Below are 27,783 nucleotides of genomic sequence, written 5' to 3'. Positions count from 1 at the left end.
CCCTGTTTCTCTTTTTTTTTTTTTTTTTTTTTGCGGTATGCGGGCCTCTCACTGTTGCGGCCTCTCCCCTTGCGGAGCACAGGCTCGGGATGTGCAGGCTCAGCGGCCATGGCTCATGGGCCCAGCCGCTCCGCGGCATGTGGGACCCTCCCAGACCAGGGCACGAACCCGCGTCCCCTGCATCGGCAGGCGGACTCTCAACCACTGGGCCACCAGGGAAGCCCCATGTTGCTATTTGTATCAGTAGTTCTTTCCTTTTTGTTGATAAGTAGTATTCCATTTTGTCCCTTATGACTAAGGCTACTATGAGAATTCTTGTACAAGTCTTTTCATGGACGTAAGTTTTCATTCTCTTGGTTAAAAACCTAAAAGTGGAATTGCTGGGTCACAAATTGTTCACTGAAGTTGCTGTATCATTTTACAGTCTCAGCAGCAATTTATGGAAGTTCTGATTGATCCATATACTCACCAACAATTGTTGTCAGTATTTTTAATTACAATTATTTTATTCGGTGTCTAGTAATATATATATCATTGTGGTTCTAATTCACATCTCCCAATGACTAATAATGTTGAACACTTTTTTATGTGCTTATCGATCATTTATATGTTTTCCTTTTTGAACATCTGTTCAAGTCTTTTGCCTATATTTTAATAGGGTGATTTGACTTTTTATTGATTTGTTGGTGTTCTTTGTATATTCTAGATAAAGTCAGTTGTCAGATATATGTAGTAAAAATATTTTCTCCTAGTCTTTTCTTGCTTATTCATTTTCTTAATTTTATATTCTGATGGACAGTGGTTTTCAATTTTGATGAAGTCTTATATATCAGTATTTTAATGTATCTTGTCTAAGAAATGTTTCCTCACCCCAAGATCACAAAGATATTGTCCTGTGTTTTCCTCTACAAGCTTTATTGTTTTAGTTTTTAATCAGTGATTTACTTTGAGTTAATTGTTGTGTATAGTATAAGATTCAGGATCATTTTCTGAACAAGTTAATATTCAGTTGTTCCAGCACTACTTGTTGAAAGGTGGTTTTTTACCCCATTGAATGGCTTTGGTGTCATTTTTTGAAAATTAATTGACCATATATATCTATTTGTGGACATACTATTCTATTTTAATGATCTATTTTTCTATGCTTATGCCAATGCCACACTGCATTGATTGCTATAAATTTTGATGTTAGGCATTGAAAGTCCTCCAACTTTGTTCTTTTTTAAGGTTGTTTTTGTTATTGTAGATTCTTTGTATTTTCCTATAAATATTAAAATCAGAATTTCAATTTCTATAAAAAGCCTGGTGGGATTATGATTAGATTGTGTTGAATCAGTAGATCATTGGAGTGGAGGGGGATTGACATCTTAACAGTTTTTAGTTTTTTTTTTTTAAATCCATGGTATTTCTCACAATCTTCTTGATATTAATAATGTATCACATGGTTTAAATTTAAGAATCTCAAAACAGTAAAATTTCACTTGCCTTCATCCTTTTGATATATTGACATATATTTTTATATTTTTTATATTTATTTTGATTCAAATAATAAATTGTCTTTTAAAGAAATTATGAGAATTAAAAATATACTCTTCTGTGTTTATCCATCACTGATTTTAGATACTCTCTGTTTCTTCATGTTGGAATGAATTGTCCTTTTTTGTTATTTTCCCTAACTTGAATAACATCTTTTAGCCCTTCCTTCCCCCTCCCTCCTTCCTTCCTTCCTTCCTTCCTTTTTCCTCTCTCTCTCTCTCTCTCTCTCTCTTTCTCTTCTCTAATACACATGTGCTCTTGTTTACTTCAGTTCTCATTTATCTGCATGTATCTTTATTTAACCCTCATTTTTTAAGGACGTAGTCACTAGATATAGATGGATATAATACATAAGATGGCTATGAGATGCCCCAAGGGGTCTCCTGTATTCTAGATATATTCCTCCTTACCTCCATTGTATAGTAGCAACTCTGTTTCCCCTGGGTAGTCAGGATTAGTTACCCCAGCCAGTACATTAACCTTCTTCCTTACATATTGATTCAGAGGCATGCGGAGCCCTAAGTGACCAGGTAACAGTTTCAACTTCCAGTTTAATGGAATTTTTGTTATGTCACTAGGTGGAAGTTTTTCTCCCTTTGGAACTAAGACCTCTGGATTAACAGAATCTCAGTTTGCAGAGATGGGAAGCAAAAATCTTGCTATTGGATCACTATGGGTAATAATGAATGAAGCCACTCCCATTTCAACCCCTTGATTCCTGGACCTGTGAATATTGGCTGTGGATGAAAAAGTACTATATATTGGGTTCTAGTTTAGAGCATATACAATGTCATGGAGAACCTTATCCTAGCCCCACCAGGTATTGCCACATATCTGGCACTATAATCAAGTCTTCAAAAATCCATTCCACTGTTTTATCAAGCTAGCTGCATCAGGATGATGCAGAACTTGGTAAGATCAGTGTTCATGAGCATGAGCCCATTGCGACACTTCATGTGCTATGAAGTGAGTTCCTTGATCAGAACAATGTTGTGTGGAATCTCATGGTGATATGTAAGGCATTCTGTAAGTCCATGGATGGCTGTGTTTGAATAAGCATTGTATTCAGGAAAGCAAATCCATATCCGGACAAAGTGTTTATCCCAGTAAGAACAGTAAAGAGCAGTTTTGGTAAGAAGGTAGGAGAATGAAAGTTTGTGATCCAAGAGCAGAGTTTCAGAGTTAAGGATTAAAGAGGACTAAGGAGAGGATATGGCTGGGGTCATTGCTTGAAGGTAAATGTTATTGGAATAAATTAGTCAAGAAATTGTGAGGCTACAGTGTTGTATTGGTGATTCTTGCTTTTTTGTCTAGAATATTGACAAGAAAAAAAATGTTTTAATGTGGGAAAGTAACCTTTGTTGTCAAATCACAGTGGTACAGATGAGAAGCAAGTCATCCAAATCAGTGCTTCTCAAACTGTCTGTGGTGAAAACCAGTTTAAAAAAAAGTTTTTCCAATGTGTTATGAACCACTACTTTTATAACATAATAAAAATGACTTATCAAAAAATGAAACAAAGAAATATATAGACATGCAAGATTCAAGCAAACATTCTTTTAATGGGTTCAAAGCCATAAAGTTTGCTCTATGAAATTCCTATAAAATGTTTAATTGCTTCTTCTGAATTTTAGTACTAGCTTCATGGCAGTATCAGTTTCAGACCACTACTAGCCTGTGGACCACGCATTATGAATGGATAACAGAAATTTCAAAATTGAAAAGGTTGTTTAATGAAGGATTAGTGGGCTGGAAATGACAGTTGGGAACCAGGAAAAATACATATACTTTTTTTCTGCTTCTGAAGTAACAGTATGTGAAAGAAGAGTACGCTGTACTAGAGAGGGTGCAGACGAAATTGTCACTGGAAGTGAGGTGGTTTTTTATTGAGCTGAGGAAATAAAGGGATTAAGCTTAAGAATGTATGGAAGTATCTTGGCAATAAAAAAGTACTTCCAAGCTCCATAATGCCAAAAGTACAAGGAGGGTAGGTAAGAGAAAGAGCTAAGCCAGAAGAGAATTCCAAGTTTTAGTTGACTTTAGGGAGCTGAATATAATGTAGACTTATTTTTCACTGAGATTGCTCTTAAGTTAATCACTGCTAAATAGTTTGGATGATGTTCCTGGCTTTGCATGTGCATATTAATAAAACAGTTTCAAGAACATTTAAACATTTTTTTAAAATAGGTGAAATGGGGAATTCCCTGGTGGTCCAGTGGTTAGGACCCTGTGCTTCCACTGCACGGGGCATGGGTTTAATCCCTAGTTGGGGAACTAATATCCTGCAAGCTACCTGGCATGGCCAAATAAATAAATAAAAATAGGTGAAATGATTGACTCCATTGAAAAACTAGGAAGTGTCCTGAGAATTGTCCCAAGTTTCCAAAGCATTTCTTATAGTCATCACTAAACCAGTCCACAAGTATTTACTGGTTTCCTATGGAGAACATTAGTTATATTTACATATTCAAAGATAATTAGTCTTATCTCTCAAAGAGAATGACTTTTATATAATTTTCAACTTGTTGATACTTTGCTTTATCACACAGTTTTTTAGTTTTTATCCTGTTGTAATCTTAGAAGTTGAAGTGGCTTCTGTTAGGATTTAACAATGTTTGGACAACACACATTATACAAGAAGAAAATTAAGAATGAGCACTTAAGTAATTGACAGTTCTATTGAGATGACAGCATTTATAATAGCAAACAAACAAAGTTTTCAAACCAAGAGGAGGAGGCATCTGTGATTCCAGGAACCCAAAAACTGAAAAAAGACCTTAATAAACTATTAAACTGAGGCTATCATCCTGTGTGTACTAATACTATTTCCTGAACTCTGCCTTGTGTTTTACAATAGTGTAAGAAGCATCTCTATTATTCTGTGCAATAACTGCCAACTTAACATTTAGGTTATACTGTTGTTTGTTTGTGGATTTGGAGAAAATCCATTGAAGTTTACTTAAGAACCAATTCATTACAATGGTATTATTTACTGAATTTTGTTTTCCTGACCATTAGCTAACTACAAGGTTCAGCATTACAAGGTTATAACTGTACAAAAAGGATCACAGTACCATATCCTAGTCATGGCATTAGCCGGAGAAGTAAAGTCATCATGTTAGAAATAAATGCCTTTGCAGCACTGAAGAGATTATAGAAATTGCATAAGCTAGATTAGATCTCTTTTATGTAGTAATTTTATAGTTATCTTTATTTTAATTATTTCAGTTATAAAATATTGTTATACTGTTCATTATTTCTGGTTATTCCTATTAAACTAGAAATGCAGTAATTTTCTGATATAATTCATAACAAAACAAAAATTCAAAGCAGTTCTAGAGTTATTGAAATTGAAAAGGAAGTGTTATTAACTTTGAATTGTAACTTTTTAAGTTAATTAATTAATTTATTGGCTGCGTTGGGTCTTCGTTGCTGTATGTGGGCTTTCTCTAGTTGCGGTGAGCGGGGGTTACTCATTGTTCCGGTGAGCAGGCTTCTCATTATGGTGGCTTCTCTTGTTGTGGAGCACGGGCTCTAGGCACGCGGGCTTCAGTAGTTGTGGCTGGTGGGCTCTGTAGTTCTGGCTCACGGGCTCCAGAACGCAGGCTCAGTAGTTGTGGTGTAGGGGCTTAGTTGCTCCATGGCATATGGGATCTTCCTGGACCAGGGCTTGAACCCGTGTCCCCTGCATTGGCAGGTGGATTCTTAACCACTGTGCCACCAGGGAAGTCCCTGTAACCTTTAATTTAATGACTAGAATTGTAATCTCAAATCTATTTAAGATTTTAGGTGATCATCCTAAAACATCTGGAAAGTACAAACCAACTTTTCTTAAATTTTATATAAACACATTTCTAATTCAACTTTAATGTATTAAGTAATTATGAATCCATATAATTAGTAATTATTGACATAATAAACAATGCATACATTAGATGTGAGATATAATAGCCTCAGTGTTAGATTGCCATTTTCTTTTTATTAGATCTGAAGGCTACCCCAGCAAATTGAGATCCTGAGAAGTTGTGGGTGTGGTGGGAGGGGTGCCTCTTTCCAGCACAGCAGATACTACTGAAATCAAGGGACTCTGTGGCTTTTATTTTTCTCCCTTCTTCATTTTTTGGGCAACATGTTTAGAATACTCCCTTGGATTTATCAACCTACTCTTCCCTTTTTTTACTCCCAGAACAATGTGCCATTATACACAGCCAGTTAGAATACACAGCCAGAGAATTAGGATACTGGGCAAGAGAGATCAGAGAGGGGTAGGTTGAATGGACAAATGATAAGTTAGTTTTGGCTTACTTTTCTATTCAGGGAAGTATTACTTGCATTTTTAATCTCTTTTAGTTTCTTACGTTATTAACAGCTCAAATGTTGGTAATCATTTCTAGATATGTTCTAATTAAAATCCAGAAAAGGTAATTTCATAACTCTCCACTTCAGTAATCACATTTGGTAGGTCAGCAGTGTCTAGTTATTAGAAGCTAAGTAAACACTATTACTAATTTACTTTTAGTTTACTCATAATTCAGTAATTATTATCATTTACATATTATTGCAAAACCTGGAGGAAATTTTCTACTAAGGAAATGTTTAGGAATTTATGTACCTAATTTCATTTTCTGTTAACTATTATAGAAAATAACCAGTTTTACAGATACTAGGAAAAGATATATTGAAAGTTATAGGAAATTGGAAGAGAAGAGTTTCATTGGGTGTCAAGTCAGTTTGAAATAAATGAAAACTTATCATTCCAGTCTATACTGCAGGAACCTTTTCCTTATTAGGGAAAAATTGCCTTTGGTCCCTTGAAAAGCAATAGAGACTTCTTGTCATGTCAGAGTAATTATTACCAATCTTGTGTTCCCTCAAAAAACAATTATAAAATTGGAAAAAAATGTGTGAACAACAGGCTGCTTGGGAATGCACAGAGGTGAGCTCAGTGATCTCCCTGGTATTGTGCCTGGGAGTTACTCTTGCTGACTCAGGAAGGTAGAACTCAGGCAGAGCAGTGGTCTTCCTGCACTAAAAAAGAAGAAATTTAAGTCCAGGTACTTGAAATAGCTGAAACTTGCAGGAGATGATATTAGATCAGAGGAAACTATGCCCATATGTTTGGAGGGAGGCTAGAGTGGAAACACCAGGTATCTGTGTGTTTATTCACCTTCAGTCCTTGTCCAAGACTTTTGCAGTGAATGCACAAGGCTTGCACACAAGTGGTTTAAAAGCACTGCCAGAGTGCTGTGAGTTAAAAGAAGTAAGTCCATTGCTGAGAACCTTGGTCATTCAATTGATTCTTCCTTGGGTTAAGGACCAAGCCTGAATGCAATGCTGTTTAATAGAACATTCTACAATAATGGAAATGTCTCTGCATTGTTCAGTTTGGTAGCCATGGACTACATTTGGTTCTTGAGCACTTTAAATGTGGCTAGTGCAAAAGAATAATTTATTTTAAATTTTATTTAGTTTTAATTAATGTATATTTAAATCTTAATAGCCACATGTGCCTTCTGGCTACCATATCAGACAGAGCAGCTCTAGTTTAGGAGTCAGGCCCTAGGATTAAGTTCAAAACTGGAATAGACCTGCTCAAATAAATTATAAAAATAAATTTGATAGGTGCAAAGGAATCCAGCAATAACTTAACTCTGCTAGAGGAAAAATCTGCATTCTTCAAATAAAGACAACATAATCTAGGTACCTTACAATGAGCCACCTGCAATGACCAGCATATAATTAAAAATACTAGAAGCAGATAAATGTGACCCACAGTCCAGAGAAAATATAGTCAACAGAAACAAGTCTTGACATACCTCAGTATTTTAGAAATTGCAGAAACGTACTTTGAAGAAGTTATTCTAAGTTCCTTAAAAGATTTAAAGGAAGGGTGATCCCAGTGAGTGAACTGATGGGTAATATCAGCAAGGAAATGAGACTCTAGAAAGAGCTTAATTGTAAAGCTAAAATTGTAACACCTGATATGAAAACTTCAGTGGACAGGCTTAATAACAGTTTAGAGACCATACAATGAAAGGTTAGTGAACTTGAAGACAGATCTCTAGAATTTATCCAACCTGAAGAAAGGAGGAAAAAATGAAAATAAAAGAATACAATCTCAGTGATCTATGGAACAATATCAGGCAGTCTAACAATGTTTAACCTCCAAATATTTAGAGATATTCTAGATATCTTATTCTTGTTAATTTCTCATTTAGTTCCCTTGTGAGCAGAAATATACTCTGTGATTTCAATCTTTTCAAATTTATTGTGATATATCTTAAGGTCCAGCATAGTCCTTACTGTTCCTTTGAGAAGCATGTGTATTCTGCATTTGTTGATTGTTTTATAAATTTCACTTTAGGTCAAAGTGAATGAAAAGTCAAGCCTTCTACAATGTTAATGATTTTGTCTAGATTGTCTAGCAGTTACAGAGAGAACCAATTATGATTGCTGAATAGTGTAAAAGAATGAAATTAGAGCACTCATGCTATCTGATTTCAAGACTTGCTCTAAAACTACAATAGTCAAGACTGTGCTTTCTGCATACACAAATCAGTGGAACAGTGTAGAGAGCCCAGAAACAGATCTCGTATATAGTCCCTTAATTTTTTTTACATTTTAATAGCTTTATTGAGATTTACATGCTGTTCACACATTTAAAGTTACAATTCAGCATTTTTACTGTATTCACAGAGTTGTACATTCACACAATTTTAGGATATTTTTATCATCCCAAAAGAAACTCTGTACTCATTATTAGTCATTCCCGTTCATTCCACCAAAACAGCCCTCCACCAGCCCTAGGCAACCAGTAATCTAGTGTCTGTCTCCATGGATTTACCTATTCTAGACATTTTATGTAATGGAATCATACAATATGTGGTCTTTTTTGATTAGCTTCTTTCACTTTGTATAATGCACTTAAAGTTCGTTCATGTGGTAGCATGTATTAGTACTTTTATTGCTAAATTAATCCTTTTTAAATTGCCAAGAAATAATATGGATATATCACATTTTGTTATTCATTTGTCAGTTGATGGACATTTATTTCTGCTTTGTGTTTATTACAAGTAATTCTACTCTGAACATACATTTAAAGTTTTTGTGTGGACGTATATTTTCATTTCTCTTGGGTGTATATCTGAAAGTGGAATTTCTGGGTCATATGGCAACTCTATATTTAACATTTTGATGATTGTATTTGTCTTTTTGTGACTGGCTTATTTCACTTACTTAGCATGGTGTCCTCAATATTGTAGAATGTGTCAGAATTCCTTTATTTTGAAGGCTGAATAATATTCTGTTTTATGTATATACCACGTTATATTTATCTGTTCATCCATCAGTGGACACTTGGGTTGCCTCTACCTTTTGGCTATTGTGAAAAATGCTGCTGTGAACATGGTGTACAAATATATCTTGAGGCCCTGCTTTCAATTCTTTTGAGTATACACCCAGAAGTGGAATTGCTAGATCATACGGTAATTCTATTTTTACTTTTTTTAAGAAACTGTCATACCGTTATCCATAGTGGCTGCATCATTTTACATTCCCGTCAGCAGTGCACAAGCCTTCCAATTTCCGTATACTTACTGACTCTTGTTGTTTTCTGGGTTTTTTGTTTTATAATAGCCATCCTAATAGGTGTAAGGTAGTATATTAGGTGGTTTTGATTTGTATTTCCATAATGATTAGTAAGGGTGAACATCTTTTCATATGTTTATTGGCCATTTTTATATCTTCTTTGGAGAAATGTCTATTCAAGTTCTTTGCCCACTTTTTAATCAGGTTTGGTGTTTTTGTTTTTGAGTTATAGGAGTTATTTATGTATTCTAGATAGTAACCTTTATCAGGTATGTGATTTACAGATATTTTCACCTGTTCCATGGGAGGCATTTTCAGTCTGTTGTGTTCTTTGATGCACAAAAGTTCTTAATTTTGATGTCCAGTTTATCTGTTTTGTCTTTTGTTGCCTGTGCTTTTGGTATCATATCCAGGAAGTCATTGACAAACCCAGTATCCTGAACTTTTTCCCTTATGTTTTCTTCTAGAAGTTGTATAGCTTTACCTCTTACATTTATTTAGGTCTTTGATCCATTTTAAGTTAATTTTGAATATGGTGTAAAGTAGAGGTCCAGATTCATTATTCTGCATGTGTATATCCAGTTTTCTCAGCACCATTTCTTTAAAAGACTGTCTTTTCCTCCATTGGATGGTCTTGGTAACCTTGGGAAAAAAATTTTCACCATGTATACAAGGGTTTATTTCAAGGCTTTCTATTCTAATCCATTGGCCTACATGTCTGTCTTTATGCCAATGCCACACTCTTTTGATTATTGTGGCTTTGTAATAAGTTTTGAAATCAGGAAGTGTGAAGCCTCCATGTTATTGTTATGTTTTCTTGGTGGAGTAACCATTTTATCATATATTGTCCTTATTTGTCTTTTGTACCAGGTTTTGACAAAGTCTGTTTTGCTCAATGTTAGTATAGCCACCCTGCTCTCTGTTGGCTACTATTTGCATGGAGTATCTTTTTCAACCCATGCATGTCTTTAGATCTAAAGTTAGTCTCTTGTAGACAGCATATAGTTGGATTCTGGCTTTTTAATCCATTCTGCCCATCTTTGTCTTTTGATTGAGGAATTTAGTCTAGTTACATTTCAAGTAATAACTGATAGAAAAGGGCTTACTATTGCCATTTTATTCATTGTTTTTGGTACATCTTATAGCTTCTTTGTCTCTCATTTCAGCCCTTACTGCCTTCCTTTGTTTTCAGTTGATTTTTTATAGTGATGTGCTTTGATTCCCTTCTGATTTCCTTTTGTGTATATTCTGTAAATATTTTCTTTGTGGTTACCATGGGGAAACATAAAATATCCTAAAAGTTATAACAATCTGTTTTAAACTGATAACTTTAATCACATAAAAAACTATACTCCTTTAAAGCTCTATTCCCCCACTTTATGTTATTGTTGTCACAGATTACATCTTTATATATTATGTACTCATTAACATAGATTTCTAAGTATCCTATGCTTTTGTCTTTAAATCCTATAAAAGAATAAAAAGTGGGGTGACAAACCAAAATTACAGTAATAAAGATTTTTTATATTTGTGTACTTACCTTTACTGGATAACTTTTGTATTTTCATATGGCTTTTAGCTATTCTGTACTGTCCTTTCATTTGAACTCAAAAGACTCTCTTTAGCATTTTTTGTTAGAGCAGATTTAATGTTAATGAACTTCCTCAGGTTTTGTTTATCTGAGAATGTCTTAATTTTGCCCCATTTTTGAAGGATATTTTTGCCAGATATGAAATCCTCATTTGACAGGGTTGTTTGTTTGTTTGTTTGTTTCATTCAGCAATTTAAATATATCATCCCACTGCCTTCTAGCCTGCAAAGTGTCTCCTGAGAAATCAATTGATAATTTTATTGAGGATTCCTTGTACATGAACAGTTGCATTTCTCTTGTTGCTTTCAAGATTATCTGTCTTTGACTTTCAACAGTTTGATTATAATGTATCTTGGTACAAGTCTCTTTACATTTATTCTACTTGGAGGTAGTTGAGTTTCATGTATTTTTATATCCTGTGTTTGCTCAAATTTGGGAAGTTTTCAGCCATTATTTCTTTAAATAAGCTCTCTATCCCCTTTCTCTCTCTCTTTCTTTGAATTTCATAATGTGTATATTAGTCCACTTGATAGAAACATAAGTCCCTTAGGCTCTATTTACTTTTCTTTTTTTTTTATTTTTTCCTCAGACACTATAATTTCAAATTATCTTTGTTCAGGTTTACTGATTCTTTTTGCTTGTTTGAGTCTGCTGTTGAACCACCCTAGTGAATTTTTCAATTCAGGTATTGTGTTTTCCAGCCCCAAATATCTGTTAGGTTCTTTTTAAAAATAATTCTTTCATTTTGTTAATATCCTCATTTTGTTCATGTGTTGTTTTCCTGATACTGTTTAGTTTTCTGTTCATGTTCTCCTTTAGCTCATTGATCATACTTAAGACAGTGGTTTAAACTCTTTGTCCAGTAAGTTTGAGACCTGTGTTTCTTTAAGATTGGTTTCTGTGGATTTATTTTGTTCTTTCAGATAGGCTGTGATTCCCTGTTTCTTTGTATGCCTTCTGATTTTTTTGTTGAAAATTGGGCATTTGAAATAATATCCACATCTCGCATTCTCTGTAGACTGGCTCTGTGCAGAAGACTTTCACTAATCAGCCTGCTCTGATGACTGAAGATCCTCTTGAGCCTTTTCTGGAGATGTATCTTCCCTGGGCCCATGTGTGCACTTTTATTCCAATTCGTCTGTATACTTGTCTGCTTTTAAATGTCTTATTTCTCTTAGAGTCTCACACTTGCTTCTTCACAAAGCCTTTGGTATGTATTGTAGTCCTCTGCTAATAATCTCTTGACTCCAGACAGCACGGCTCTACATTTCCCCCATAGCTCTCAATCACTGCGGCATTCACTACAGCTTTTGCCAACCTCCAACCTAATATCCAAACCATGCCATCGTTGCCATAAGTACTTCAGTTCAGGAAAGACAGAAACAAGTGCCTGGGGCAGCCCCTAGACAGACAAGTATGTTGGAAACAAGTGCCTCTCTTTTGTTCCATCCAAAGGAGGAACTGAAAATTGGGTAGCCTCCTCCCAACTGACATCACTATGATGTGCCATGGAGGCAGTCCAGGAGGAGCAAGTAAAAATGCTGCAAATTTTCCTGCCAGTTTGAAGAGTGTCAAATTGGTTGGGGGTTAATCTGGTTGCTGCTGATCCTTAATTGTTTTCTAGAATTCCCACAAAGCTTTAATCCATATGCTATTTACTTTTTTTTCCATTGGGGAGCTAGGGCCTGGAGCTTGTTTGTCCACCATCTTGCAGGTGTCATTCTCCTCATTGTGGTTTTGATTTACATTTCCCTAATGGCTAATGGTGTTGACTACCTTTTGTGCTTATTGGCCATTTGTTTATGTACTTAAAAGAAATGTCTATTCTGGTCCTTTGCCCATTGTTTGGTTATGTTGTTATTCTTTTTATTATTGAATAGTAAGAGTTCTTTATGTGTTGTAGATACAAGGTTGTTTTTTAATCAGATGTATCATTTATGAAATATTTTTCCCTTTTTGTGGGTAATCTTTTCACTTCTTAATGATATCATATGCAACACAAAAGTTTTTCAGTGTGATGAAGTCCCATTTATCTTTTTTCTTTTGTCACTTGTAGGCTTAGAAAGTTATGCCGAAGCCAACGTCACTAAGATTTACTCCTGTTTTTTCCTAAGATTTTTATAGTTTTATCTCTTACATTTAGATCTGTTATCAAATTTAAGTTAATTTTTCTGTATGTCCTAAGAAAGTTGTCTAACTTCATTCTTTTGCTTGTGATACTCTTGATTTTTGACCAAGGCATCAGGTCAGTCCACTGGAGAAAGGTATGTATTTACAATAGTGGTGGAACAGCTGGGTGTCAGTATAGAATTAAAAGGAAACTTGACTCTTCCCTCACACCATACTCAAAAATAAAGTCAAGGTGGATTATAGACCTAAACAAGAAAGCTTAAACCTTAAAGATGTTGTAAGAAACCATGGGTAAATATCTTTATTATATTGAGTTAGGCAAGGATTTCAGAAAGGACAGAAATAGCTCCAACCATAACAAAAAAATTGATAAATTTGACTTTAACAAAATTAAAACTAATGCTTGTCAAAAACCAACTTTAAGAACATGAAAAGTTAAGCCATAACCTAGGAGAAAATATTTGCAATTCATGTATCTGACACAGGACTTGCATTAAGTATATTTAAATAATTCCCACAAATTGATAATAAAAAGAAACAACCCAAGAAAAAATTGGCCAAAGACTGGAAAAAAAACTTCACAAATGTCTGATGAACACATGAAAAGATTACTATAACTTGTAAGCAGGGAAACACAAATTTAAATGTGATACCATATCACATGCACTGTGGCATCTGAAATTAAAAAGACCAACAACAGCAAATGTTGGCGAGGATGTGCAGCAACTGAAACTCTGATCCATTGCTAATGGCAATGTAAAATGGTACAACCGGATTTGAAAACTGCTTGACAGTTTCTTACACACTTGAGCAATATCTACTTCATGACCTAGCAATTCCATTTATAGGTATTTACCCAAGGAAAATGAAAACATATACTTGCTGTAGGAATTTTAGAGCAATGTTTATAGGAGCTCATTCATAATATCCAAATACCAAAAACAACTCAACTGTCATTTCTTTAGTGGGAATATGGACGAATTATGGTATATTCATACAGTGGAATATTATTTTGCCTGAAAAGAATCACCCACTCATGCACAGAAAAACATAGATGAATCTCAAATACATATGTTGATTGAAAGAAGTCAAAGGATTACAACTTAAAGGTTTCATTGTTTTTTTTTTTTTAAAGAAGATGTTGGGGGTAGGAGTTTATTAATTAATTTATTTATTTTTGCTGTGTTGGGTTTTCGTTTCTGTGCAAGGGCTTTCTCTAGTTGTGGCAAGCGGGGACCACTCTTCATTGCGGTGTGCGGGCCTCTCACTATCGCAGCCTCTCTTGTTGCGGAGCACAGGTTCCAGACGCGCAGGCTCAGTAGTTGTGGTTCACGGGCCTAGTTGCTCTGTGGCATGTGGGATCCTCCCAGGCCAGGGCTCGAACCCGTGTCACCTGCATTAGCAGGCACATTCTCAACCACTGCGCCACCAGAGAAGCCCCATTGTTTTTTTTGAAGTTAAAGAACAAGTGAAATAATTCACGAAATTACAAATCAGAATAATGGTAGCCTATGGCTATGGGGGCAGATTGGAAGCACCAAGTCCTTTCTGGTGTGATGGAAATATTATATATCATCATCAAAACATTTTGCATATTTCTGTATTTAAAAATTAGTTATTTTTGTTTAAGTATAATGTTTTCAGATTTCTATATTCTTATGCTGCATTTATGCTTATTAATACAGTATATGATAGCCTAAATATTGTCTAGTGGCACATGCCTATAATTTTACAAGGCAATTAATAGGAAAAATAAGATTTCTTTAAACAAAATTCACATCATTTATTTATTAAGCATGCATTATATACCTTCAGCAAACTATGTGCTGGATTTGTCCCTGGGATTGTAGGTGGATGTGACCAAGAATGCTAAGTAGGTGGTTGCAGATGAGAACATAAAGGAAGGGCAGTGAGTCCATAGAAGCAAGGAAGGAATGGTATTCCTCAGGAGGGCTTCCCAGTGGAAAGATGGGGTCTGGTGCTGTGTGGATAAGTCATATATATATATAAAAACTTGTGCAAAGGCATGAAAGTTGAAAGGAATGTTCATATTTTGGGGACTGTGGATAATTTATCATGTCTGAACTAGAGCAAGTGTGTAATTAAGGAGGAATGAGAAAATATGAAATGGGTCTGGCTCATGAAACGCCACTGTCATTCTCCAAAACCTAACTCTGTAAGCAGTGAGAGAACCAATAAAGGATATCAAGATAGGGTAGGTAAGAGTTAGTGTGATCAGAGTTGTATTTTAGAAATAGCTTTCTGGAGTATTTATTAGCTCTGAGATGCAACCTGAAAACATGTGCACATACACATACACATACACATTCTTTTTTAAAATTCCTCTGATGATATTGTTTTGCAGCCAGCTTTGAGAACTACCAAAATAGAGGATAGTTTGGAAGGGCTTCAGACTGAAGCCATGACACTTGCCAGTTAATGAGAAACTTAGAGGCTGAATGAAAGGTATGACATAGGGGATAGAGAATAAAGCATGTTGAAGGAATAGGACTGACTCCAACTTTAGGATAAAGATAGGAGGAAGCTTAAAATGATTTTCAAGTTTAGCAAGGATGATTGGGTAAATGCCATTTATAAGCAGGGAATACAGTAATGCAATAAATACATATTTAATATCACCTGTGTTTTAGGTACCTTGCTGTGGGCTCTACCTTCTTGGAGTTTGCAGTGTATATGAAGGAAAAATAGATATTTTGGACATTTTCATGTGAAGACCTGATGATATCAGGTCTGTTTGCATATGCATACATAAATATACATATAAATGTATGTATAAATATATGTGTGTTTTTGTATACGCATACATAAGTATATTTGTTAACATACTAATATAGGTGTAAAAATGTGTGTGTGTGTATATATGTATACATATATATGTATGTAGCTTTTATAAAGGCCTTCATTTCAAAGAAAATACTTCTAACAATAAAATAATAGCAATTTTTTGTTTTATAGTACTAAAAAGAGCATTATGATTTCAGATACTATGTTAGCCATAGGATGTGCAATTAAAAGGTGAGAAATAATTGCCAAGGTGGTTTTTATTAATTTAGCTTAGACTTGATTAGGTCTGAATGAACTGACTTAAATGTAGTAATCCTGTATACTGGCTAGTTCATATTCCACTCTGATCTATGTTGTGTACTTCGTTATATCAGATTTATGTTACTACTTTAAAAATTAACTGAATCTCTAAATGCTCAAAGTTCAAATTTTAAAATGTCATCATCAACTTTTTCTGTAGTTCTAGCTATTTCCATTGCTTTTACTATTTTCCTGTGTGTGTTCCTTATAAATGTTGTTGATAAACAATGATTCTGCCTGAATTTGAATCCTACTTATTAGTTGCATGACTTTAAAGAAGGTATGTATTACTCTCTGCTTCTGCTTCCTTCTCTACCAAACAGGCTAATATCTAATTCACGGGGTCCACATGAAGATTGACTGATTTAATACATGTAAAGTTCTTAGAACAGGGCCTGGCACATACTAATTTCTCACTAAGAGTCGACTGACTATCATTGATCATATTTGCTAACCTTTATTTTGAAACAGAGATGTAAACCATAATTTTTTAAATGAATAGCTTTTTTATGAATACTAATGTAATAATCTTAAACAGTATTACAAAAATAATATTTTAATAGCATAGCATGCTAAACAAGTACCTACATACATGTTGACACCTTTTAAAATAATTGTCATGTTTACTAATAATACTTTTACTACGTGATTTAAAATGTTTCTTTAATCTTTTTTGAACAATTTAATTGTTTAAAATGAATATTAATTACTGTATTTGTTATTAAATCCTTAGTTATTTACTTTCATATGGTATTTCTGAAATGGTATATATAAATATAATTAAGATATCATATATATAAATATGTAGAAACATTTTATTTTCTGGCATGTTGCCTGTAAGTGGGTATAATATTGCCTAGTGCATGCTCGATGAGTGTTTACTAAATAATTTATGTTTTGTCTGTGTGTACATGTGCATGCACACTCACACGTGTGTGTATCAGCTGTAGCATATGTGTTTTCAGAGACTCATTCATATAATTATTGTTTTTCTTTTTTAATCTTTGGTTTTTTTAAACTTCAGTATTGTATAAATTATTCATTTAACCAAGTTGTTGATATTTTGCCAGGGCTTTGAAGAAACAAGTTACCGTTTTGAATTTGGAAACTCTTTATTCCAAGTTATTGTAATGTGAGAAAAACATTCTATTTATTATTTTTAAATCTAAAATCAAGTGATTTTTAAAAATTCTTCTAAAGGAAAAAAACATATAATCCTAAGTGCTTCCAAACGTCTGCAGTTCAAAGTACATAATTTACATTGACACCAAAGTTTAGTTTCTGTTTTGACTGGAAGAGTCTGGTATTATTTTTTGTCTGCAAATGAAAGAGTTGTATAACATCCAAGTGGGAATATGTTTGATTGTAACTCAATCAACATGATTTGTGACTGAAAGGAGATTGTACAGGAGGAGAAACAGCAGCTGTTAAAAACCTAGACAATATTAGGGCTTCCCTGGTGGCGCAGTGGTTGAGAGTCCGCCTGCCAATGCAGGGGACACGGGTTCATGCCCCGGTCCGGGAAGATCCCACATGCCACGGGGCAGCTGGGCCCGTGAGCCAGCAGCTCAGGCTGAGCCTGTGCGTCCGGAGCCTGTGCTCCGCAACGGGAGAGGCCACAGCAGTGAGAGCCCCGCGTACCGCAAAAAAAAAAAAAAAAAAACCTAGACAATATTAGAGAGAACTTTTTGTTAAAACTTTTTTTTTTTTTTTTTGCCACCCTGTGTGGCTTGCGGGATCTTAATTCCCCAACCAGGGTTTGAACCCAGACCCTCAGCAGTGAAAGTGCAGAGTCCTAACCACTGGACCACCAGGGAATTCCCCCTTTTTGTTAAAAACTTAAGGCATGTCCATCTTTCAGGAAGTAAACATAAAGTAAAACAGAATCATAACTATATTTTCTGCTTGATACAGTTCTTCAGAATTCACAATAATGAGTAAAAGGAAATTACTGATGAAAACAGATCTTATAGTAAATATGGGTCAAATCCTTTGATAAAAATTCACCATTAAATTTTGATATATTTTATGTGTTTAGCTCACTCATATTGTAGAATTAGTTTCGTTTGTTTGCAGAGGCAAATTTAATTCTTCTTATTAGTGATCTCACAGAGCACAGAATCATGAACCTATGTGATGTTTTCACCCTACTACAACAACTGTCCATCTTTTTTTATCTATATGCCCCACTCGTTTACTCCTCCTTATTATTATCTTGCAGGGAATCCCAGGCATAATGTCCTTTTTATCTATAACTTTTATTGTGTATCTCTTAAAGATGTGGACTGTTGTTTAAAACATAACTACAGTACCATTATCATACCAAAAATATTAACAAACAGTTCTTTAATATTGTGAGATATCCAATTAGTTTTCAAATTCCAATGATCTCATAAATATCCTAACATTTTCTCTTTGTTTTGAATCTGTATCTAAATAGGAATCACACATTGCAAATGATTGAATTGACTCTTAAGCCTTTTTAAAATTTATAGATTCCCTTCTGTCTCTTTTTTCCCTTAGAATTTATTTTTTTAAACAAAGTATATCAATTGTAGCATTTCCCAGTTTATTCATTGCATCTCTGTAGTATCATCTAACATGTTCCTCTCTTCTGTCTTTTGTAAGTATGGTGATTTGATCTAGAGGCTTGATCAGATTTAGATTAGTTTTTATTAGCAAGACTATTTTACATGTGGTTTGTGTTGTTTCATCTGGAAACATATGTCGGTTTGTGAAAAACTATGTTGTTAACAGATCTCAGTGCCTAGATCTCTTAGTATATTAATCTGATGCTCAGATTGTCTTGTCTTTAGCTAGTGGGGGAGATTTTCAGTTTAGTTCATGAGTCCTCTCTGAGTTTCTTTGGTACTTCCTTAGTTTTGATAGTTAATACAAAACTTCCACCAAGAACGTATGTTCTTGGATCACATTGTACATTTCTTGTCCTAGACTTGGAGTCAACAATATATCCGTGAAGTTCTTTATTTTTAGTAAGAAATCATACTTGGAACCCACAGTGTAGGTGCTAGGGGTACTCATTACTACTGGGTCTCCTATTGTTTCTAGCCTTTCTCAATGGACAAACAACATACACACACACACAGTTTTTAAAGGTAAAACTTTGTATCTTCATATTTATACTTCCAACTCAAGTTCTGAACTAAAGTGTTTTTAGTTAACTTGTTTTTTATCTGTATGTTTTGTCTCTTATGGTGAGAATCCTAGTTCTCAAGGGCACTGACAATATACAGATAGCATTTACTTAAATTCAATTTCAGTATTAAAAATTTTTAAGTACAAAAAATACAAAACATGAAACCTCCTAGGTCTTAATTCACACATTAGAACTTTCAAGAACATTAATGTTTGGCAGAATATGAACACAGAAGATATTGTGTTATTATTAATAGTGTCAGTTTAAAACGAAGCCATCTGAAACTATAGAATAAATTATATATTACTTAATTTAGGGACATTCTTCTTCCATAGCATTTGTCTTGTTTCTTTTCACTCATTAAATTATGGAAAATCATTTAACACCTGAAAGTGTGGCACTTTGGGACACTTTGCCACGTTCAGTGGTCCCTGGGCCTTATCTTCTGTCCCTCTTGTACTGCATGGCCATGGAAACTGAGCCCAACTATGCAATGTAGATAAATGTCCTCATCACAAAAATAGATTTATTAAGCTATATTTATCTCTTTGGTTACAGTATTTCATATCAAACTTGGCCTGTGAGTACCCTCCCCTCGATCTTTTCAGAAGGAATGAAAGAGAAAATCTGTGAAGATTAAAAATGAAGAGGAAACCAAAAGAAAAAGGAAACCTAAAGAGTTACAAACAGATCAGTTAACTAGGGATATAAGACCAGATATAGATCCCAAGGGCTAGGAACTTGGATTTTATTGCCCTTAAAAGGAATGATGATGGGATCACTTGAGGTGGGAACTGAATGGAGACCCTTGCATGTATATCCAGAACCATAGAAAGAACAACTCTTTAGTATAAGGGAATCTGGGAAAAATAGACAACTTACTGGTTTAGGAAAGGGACAAGGAAATTTGTCTTTGGTCACGACTGAGCAAAGGGGGACAATTATACTGAGAAATCAAAGGGCTGGACACTAAGTATAATAACCATCATGGTGAGGATTCACAAACTAAGACATTAACATAAAAACCTGTCCTAGGGACTTCCCTGGTGGTTAAGAACCCACCTGCCAATGCAGGGGATATGGGTTCGAGCCCAGTCCAGGAAGATCCCACATGCTGCAAAGCAACTAAGCCCATGCTCCACAACTACTGAGCCTGCACTCTAGAGCCCACGAGCCACAACTACTGAGCCTGCGAGCCACAACTACTGAAGCCCGCTCACCTAGAGCCCATGCTCCACAACGAGAAGCCACCGCAGTGAGAAGCCTGCGCACCACAATGAAGAGTAGCCCCCACGCGCTGCTAAACTAGAGTGTGTGCCCGCGCACAGCAACGAAGACCAAATGCAGCCAAAAATAAATAAATAAATTTTATTTTTTAAAAAACAAAAACCTGTCCTAGATGAATAAAAACTTTGGGTCACCCCCACAAGCAAATGCAAAACCAGTCTGGGCAATTCTTCCACACACAGGTTAATATAAACCTTCTACCAAAACAGGATTCTCCACATAAGAAAACAGTCCACTGTGAGACACAATTAAAAGAGACCATTAACAATTTGAGATAATAGGAAAATATGAAAGAGTATAAAATATGTGTATTTAAACAGAGAAATCATTAAGTAATACATGTAAAAAAGAGCACTGTGAAAAAAGGTAGACAGAATTGAAAAAATGCAAGGAAATATCTAGAAGTGAAAACTATAGTCATTGAAATTAAAAGATAAGTAAACAGAGGAAGGGATAGACACAGCTGAAGATAGAATCAGGAATCTCAGTTCACTAATGATAGATGCTCAGAATTCACACACATACTGAGAGATTTAAAATATGAAATAGAGATTAAAAGGTATGAAAGGAGTGACTTACCTGGTGGCGCAGTTAAGAATCCGCCTGCCAATGCGGGGGACACGGGTTCGAGCCCTGGTCCTGGAAGATCCCACATGCCACAGAGCAGCTAAGCCCGTGTGCCACAACTGCTGAGCCTGCGCTCTAGAGCCCTAGCCACAACTACTGAAGTCCGCGCGCCTAGAGCCTGTGCTCTGCAACAAGAGGAGCCACCGCAGTGAGAAGCCTGCGTACTACAACGAAGAGTAGCCCCCACTCACCACAACTAGAGAAAGCCCGTGCACAGCAATGAAGACCCAACACAGCCAAAAATAAATATAAAAAATATAAAGATATGAAAGGAAGATGAGTAAATCTAATATATGACCTATAAGGGTTTCAAAATGGAAACTAGGTAACATTTCAAAATATAATAGCTGTGAGTTTTCCAGGTTTGGGAAGCCTAGAAAGTATCCAGAAGATTAAAATAAATCCACCTCTTGACATATTGTAGAATTGAAGAACTCCAAAGTTAAACTACAGAAGATTTTAAAGCAACCATTGAGAAAAGACAGACCTATAAAAGAATGGTTATCAGACTAATAGTGACTTCACATTAGCAACAATAGATGCCGGACTGCAATGGAACAGTATCTTCAAAGTGCTGAAGATACAACTTTTGTCATAACTGTTATATCTAGTAAAGAGTGTCACGAGAACAAAATAATCACATTTTTAGGCAGAATGTCTCACTGAGAGATCTTTTAAAAGCTGTGCTCTGAAAAGAGGAACTTGAACCCAGAAGTAAAGCTAAGATGGTTTGATAGGGGAGTTCTACCAATTCTTATAAGAATAGATAATTTTATATAAACTGTTTCCAAAAATAAAACACTTTTTATGAGGCTAATCCAACCTTGATAACAAAACTGGAAAGGATAGCACAAAAAAGGAAAAATACAGGTCTGTCTCACTTAGGAACATACCAGCAATCTGATATATAAAATATTTGTAAACCAAATTATCTATTTTTCCTACACATATACACATATTCAAATGGAAGTAACCAGTGACATCTAACAAAATTCATCTAAATGATTATATGATAGAAGCATTCCTTTTAAAGTCAGGAACAAGAAGAGAAGAATGACCACCACTTAAAGGGAATTTGGGGAGCTGCATCTTCTAAAATACATCCAAAGTCGGACTGCTGCTCACTACCATCCTAGTCTGAGCCATCTCATCTCTCTCCTGGACTACTCAGTAACCTCTCGGCTAGATTTCCTGCTTCTTCCCTGGTCTTCCTGTAGTCTATTCCTAACAGAGCAGGAAGAGTGAACCTATATTATCATGGTGCTTCTTTATTCCAACCCTCCAGCAAATTTCCCACTCAGAGTAAAAGCCATTATCTGTAATATCTCAAGGCTCTTCTCACCTCATCTCCCAGTATTCTTCCCTTGCTTACTTCATTCCTGCTGTTCTTCCCCCTGTTAATACTCAAGCATACCAGACAAGCTTCTACTTCAGAGCCTTTCACTTATTGTTCCTTTTGCTTGAACCACTGCTTCCAAAGAGCTGAAGACTTACTGCTTTGTCTTCTTAGTGTCTTTATTCAAATATTGTTTTCTCAACTTAAAATTTCTCATATTTAAAGTTACAAAAGATTTCCGTACCTACCCTTTTGGTACTCCATATGTTTCTAATCTGTTTTTCTCCGTAACATTTTCACCTTCTATCATATTATGTATTTCATTTATTTATCTTATTGTCTCTTTTCCCATCTAGAATATGAGTTCCATGGGGACAGAGATTTTTATCTATTTTGTTAAATGCTGTATCCACCACCACTTATATAATTATGCCTAGCACAGAGTAAGTGCTTAACAAATATTGGTTGAATGAAATGCACTTCAAAATAGGGGTTCCTTGAGGGAGAAAACGATGGCAATGAGATTGGGAGAAAGAAAAAATTGTGATAAAGTTCTAATATTTTATATTTTAAAAATCTGAAAGAATTATAGCAAATTTATTTTCATTTAGTAAATACTAGTGATCAGTACAACAGTTTCTGTTGTATTATTCCCTGTCTTTCCTTTATATTTAAATGACAATTAAATTTTAAAATTTTAAATATAAAGATGTATAGAGACTAAATTGGTGACAAGGTCAAGAAAATTTGAGATGTAAATTAAAGGGTAGGGTCTTTATCTACTTTACAAATATTATGTAAAATCATAAAGTGACAATAGTTAATAGAGTGTAGCACTTGGTAATGAAAAAACAGTTCTAGCTCTTTGCTTCAGAATAAATTTCAGGGACTTCCCTGGTTGTCCAGCAGTTAAGACTCCACGCTCCTAATGCAGGGTGCCTGGGTTTGATCCCTGGTCAGGGAACTAGATCCCACACGCATACTGCAACTAAGAGCCTGCATGCTGCGACTAAAGATCCCACGTGCTGCAACTAAGACACAGCACAGCCAAATAAATAAATATTCAAAATAAATTTCAGAGTTAAAGAGTTTGGTTAAAAAAACAAACTAGGAAAAATTACACAGAATATGCAATTTCGGGAATATGTATAAGTCACAAACATGTATTTGACAAGAGCATTTGTATATGGTTTTATTCAGTTCAAAGTTATTGTTGGCTTGCCACAGCTTGATTCCCAGGTCAGTGTTAAATTTAAACTTTATGAAGAAATGAAAATAAATCAACATTTATTTCTTGAGCAAGAGTGAGTGAATTTTTCTGTGTGTATCATGTAGAAAGAAAGAAGTTTCTATCTTTGGATCATTTCTGATTTACTTGGAAACACTAAAAAATAGGTGGTCAGAAAACTCATGACTCATGCTTTCTCACTTGACCCCTGATATTTCTATCTTCAGTCTTTCTCTCCTATATTCTTCCTCTTTCTCCTCTTTCAGCTTATAAAATTATGTATCCAAAATAAGCCCAACTCAGATGTCATCTGCTCCATGAAACATATTTTTACTCCCACAGCCAAAATTATCTACCCCACCTTTGTAACCTTATAGGTCATATTAAATCATTCTAAATAGTTAGTATGTAATCGTTTGTATTAAAATTAATTGAAAATGTAGATGATTAATCGAGAATATGTCTAGTAGATTGTAATGCTTCTATGTCTTATTCGTTTTCATGCCTCATGATTTATGTCTTCACTAAACACATTTGTATTTTGATTGCATTTGTGACCAGGTATTTTAATTGTTACAAACTAAAAAGGGACAAATACAAATATATAAATCATGTGTCCCCTCCAAATAAAGTCCAAATGATGTCATCTCACAAAGGTTTTAGGCACATAATTTTTAAAAATGTCCTTAGTATGTAAACATCACTACGTATATAATTTAAGTGAATATCGGGAGTTTGACAAGACTTTTTCTTTTCAAAGAATTTGTATATTACTCAAGGTTGGGAAATACTGATACAGATTGCAGAGTAATATTAAGGTCAGAGGCAGAAATCATCATTAGAGCACTAAACAATGCCAGTTTGGATTATGACTGCATCTTGATTTTTGTATCATAATAATGATTTTTAATTCATTATGACAGTTAACCATTTGTCGGATAATGTAGAAGTAACTTTGTCTAGACCTTGAATCAGTATGTGTGCTTACTTATCGGTAGTTAAATATCCTAATTTAAAAATAGATAAATTAAGGAGTGTTTTTTTTTAATATTTTACTGAATGATAGATTTAGTACTTTATTCCTTTGCTAATAACCCTTGTATCTTCATATGGTCCTGATATGCAGCATATGAGTTTGTATTCTGTGCAATTATTGTGTAAAATGTTTGATATATTTATAGTAAGATTTTGTTTTCAAGTGGCATGACATTTCAATGATTTTTTGAACATAGATGCTTCTATTAGCCCATTTATGCTTTTGTTTATAATTTCTTTTTTACTTACATTTTTATATATTGCCAGTAGGTCAAAATGTCATTTCACGTCTTTGTTATCCCTTGTTTTACTTAAAAGTAAGGTTTAGTCAAAATAGGAATTAAAAACACTTGTTTCCTTAGTTGTTTCCTAGTCATGTAGTACTCTGGCTGTTATTTTTTTCTCAACTGTTTCTTTAGATATTTCTAAAAATGTGAAAAATCTCATATATTTTTTTATTTTAAAAAATTAATAAGAAGTCATCACAAATATCATATTGTACTTTATTTAGAACCTATTGTGATTTTTAGAAGTATACTTTTATTCAGCCAGCAGATTCATAGTGAAAGCCATTTGGCTAATGAAGAAAATAATTTTAAATATAGTTTGATCTTACTTGTATAAGAAATAAGTATTTTTCTAATTTGTATGGTAGTATTTAGATTAATAAAAGTCAAACTGAAAATTGCAATTGAATTTGCCAGAGTATTATAAACAATATTATTTTGTTCATATTCAACATTACTTTTAACTTACTATTCTTATTGCAAAGGATACTTTGTCTTTTAGAGAATACAATGGTATTATTTACGTTAATTCATGTGGGTTGGTGAAAAAAATGCTATAACTCCTTTACTTAATGGGATTCTTCCCCTGTGGCAGTGCAAACGGCTAGAGCAGGAGCTTCATCATCTGAAAGAGCAGAACCAGACTTCAGCAAACAACATGAGACATCTGACTGCTGAAAACAATCAAGAACGTGCTCTGAAGGTAAATCTCCATTCCTTCTTGCAGGCAAATTAAGGTTGTAAGCCCTGGTGCCAGCTTTCTGTGCTGCATATATCAGTTGTGTACATTTCAGCAGAAGTGAGCTGTGGTGTTTGCCAACAACCCGTTCTTTAAACACAGATACAGCACCCTTCTGTTATGGTATTATTTTATCTCGTGTATGTATACATGAAAACAACATATTTTCTGAATTTCGAGTGGTGGTATAATAATAACTTTAGGTTTATGTTCATTCTGTTTCTGATTTCAAAATATGTTGTTACCTTTTGTAGTTAATAAAAAGTGGCCACCCTGAAAGAAAAAAAATTAAATAATGGGGTTTTTCTTTACATCAATATTTATTACAATAATTTTCTAAATGATTTGTAATATTAGTAACACACAGAACTGACATTCCTTGAAAGGTATGTGAATATGTTTGGGAATTTAAAGAGTACTTAAAATGTTACTTACATCAAAAAAAGAGGAAGAAAATATATTCTATCAGAACTTGTAACAAGTAAAGAGTACATATCATGACCAAAGTTCTGTTTCATTTTAATATAGATCCTGTAATTATGAAAAAGGACATTATTTCAATTCTACTAATTATCTTTTCTTCTTAAGATACTTTTCATTCTCTTTTTTTGTCTTTGCCCCAGTTCCTAGCATAGTGCCTGTGACATAGTAGGGGTCCCTGCCCTCAAAGTGCTTATGTTCTCATTAATGGGTTAAAAATAAAACATAACATATCCACAGGAAACATAAAAGATTCATCATTGTTGTTATTGTACAGTTAAAAAAAGATGTGCTATCAAGGGGACTGTATTGTACTTTGTTGTCTTAAATTCATTTTTTGCTGCAGATTATGAAAAAATATGTCATTAGCAGGGTAAGTCATTAAGCCAGAATCATCTACCAATGTTGAGAAAAATGGTGACATTTTGATGTGGAAATAATTTTAACCTGTTTATAAAGTATGAGATACGGTTGAAGTCAGATTTTTCTACAAAATGTATTTAGCTTCATTTTGAAATTCTCAGTGGTGGGTGTGTAATAACTTTGCTATTATTCTTTAATGCACTTTCTCTTTATTTCTCTTGAATATATATATAGACCAGAACAATAAATGGGAAAGAAAAGAATTACTGTGATTATTTTTCAGTTACCCTGAGGAATTTAGTATTGTATGAGTAAAATTAAGTATATAATTATTTAGATATATATTTGCAAATCAAAGGTAACGTAATCTTTTAAAGACAGCTTCCATTATGAGTGCTAATTTATTACCAGCATTAGGGGACAGATATTATGTGCTCTATATGTTATGGCTATTACTATTTAAAATAGAACCTAAAATAAAAATTCTAGATTAAGTTACGTAATAATTGCATAATCTTTATTCTGGCATTTTTGGTTGTGTATTTATGTTAAATTGAATTAAGTGGCAGCTGCTATTTATGAAGAGAAAAAGATGCATATTTCTAAGAGATTATTAAAATTAGAAGGCAAACTGTAGACCAAAAGAAACCTGGAAGTTAACATAAGTAGTACTATTATTAGTATTAGTAATAAAAGTAATATAAATAAATAAATTTGAATAGGATGAGAGCTGAAAATTTTACGTTTTATTTTATTGCATTATGCTGTAATTCCTAAAAGAAACAGTCCTAGATATAGGTTTGGAAAAAAATTTGGGCTTCCCTGGTGGCGCAGTGGTTGGGAGTCCGCCTGCCGATGCAGGGGACACGGGTTCGTGCCCCAGTCCAGGAGGATCCCACATGCTGCGGAGCGGCTGGGCCCGTGAGCCGTGGCCACTGGGCCTGCGCGTCCTGAGGCTGTGCTCCGCAGCGGGAGAGGCCACAGCGGTGAGAGGCCCACGTACCGCAAAAAAAAAAAAAAAAAAAAATCTAAGCTAATGGTCATACATTGCATAGAACTTTCCAAAGTGATGACTATTGAAAATACATGATTATCATACGTGGATATACTTTTTAGTAATCTAGTGCTATTTGAATAATAATGTCTTTGTTTATTCTAATAACCAGGAAATTCTTTCTAAATTAATTTTTATGAAAGAGCATAAAATTAGACTTTTGGTGATCACTTATATGCATTATTTTTGAAGTAGCATGGAATATATAATAGATAAATCTGCTAGCATGACACTTTCCCTA

General features: G+C 34.5%; 1 protein-coding gene and 1 non-coding gene across 2 annotated transcripts in view; one reads left to right on the top strand and one right to left on the bottom strand.

Moving 5' to 3' along the window:
* Positions 1-27,783, top strand: part of MIPOL1 (mirror-image polydactyly 1) — a 246,986-nt gene that overhangs the window by 66,978 nt on the left and 152,225 nt on the right. The window contains exon 9 of the mRNA XM_007465801.1: positions 25,502-25,609. Within this exon, the coding sequence (XP_007465863.1) occupies positions 25,502-25,609 (108 nt within the window). The remainder of the gene's footprint in view (positions 1-25,501; positions 25,610-27,783) is intronic.
* On the bottom strand, positions 17,694-17,766 carry TRNAE-UUC (transfer RNA glutamic acid (anticodon UUC)). Its single transcript has one exon. It is a non-coding gene; the product is annotated as a tRNA-Glu (tRNA).

This window comes from Lipotes vexillifer, unplaced genomic scaffold, assembly GCF_000442215.2.
Source record: "Lipotes vexillifer unplaced genomic scaffold, Lipotes_vexillifer_v1.1 scaffold7, whole genome shotgun sequence".
In the NCBI taxonomy this organism is placed as follows: domain Eukaryota; kingdom Metazoa; phylum Chordata; class Mammalia; order Artiodactyla; family Lipotidae; genus Lipotes; species Lipotes vexillifer.
The sequence above is the reverse complement of the archived record's forward strand: the minus strand, read 5'-3'. Positions and strand labels throughout refer to the sequence as shown.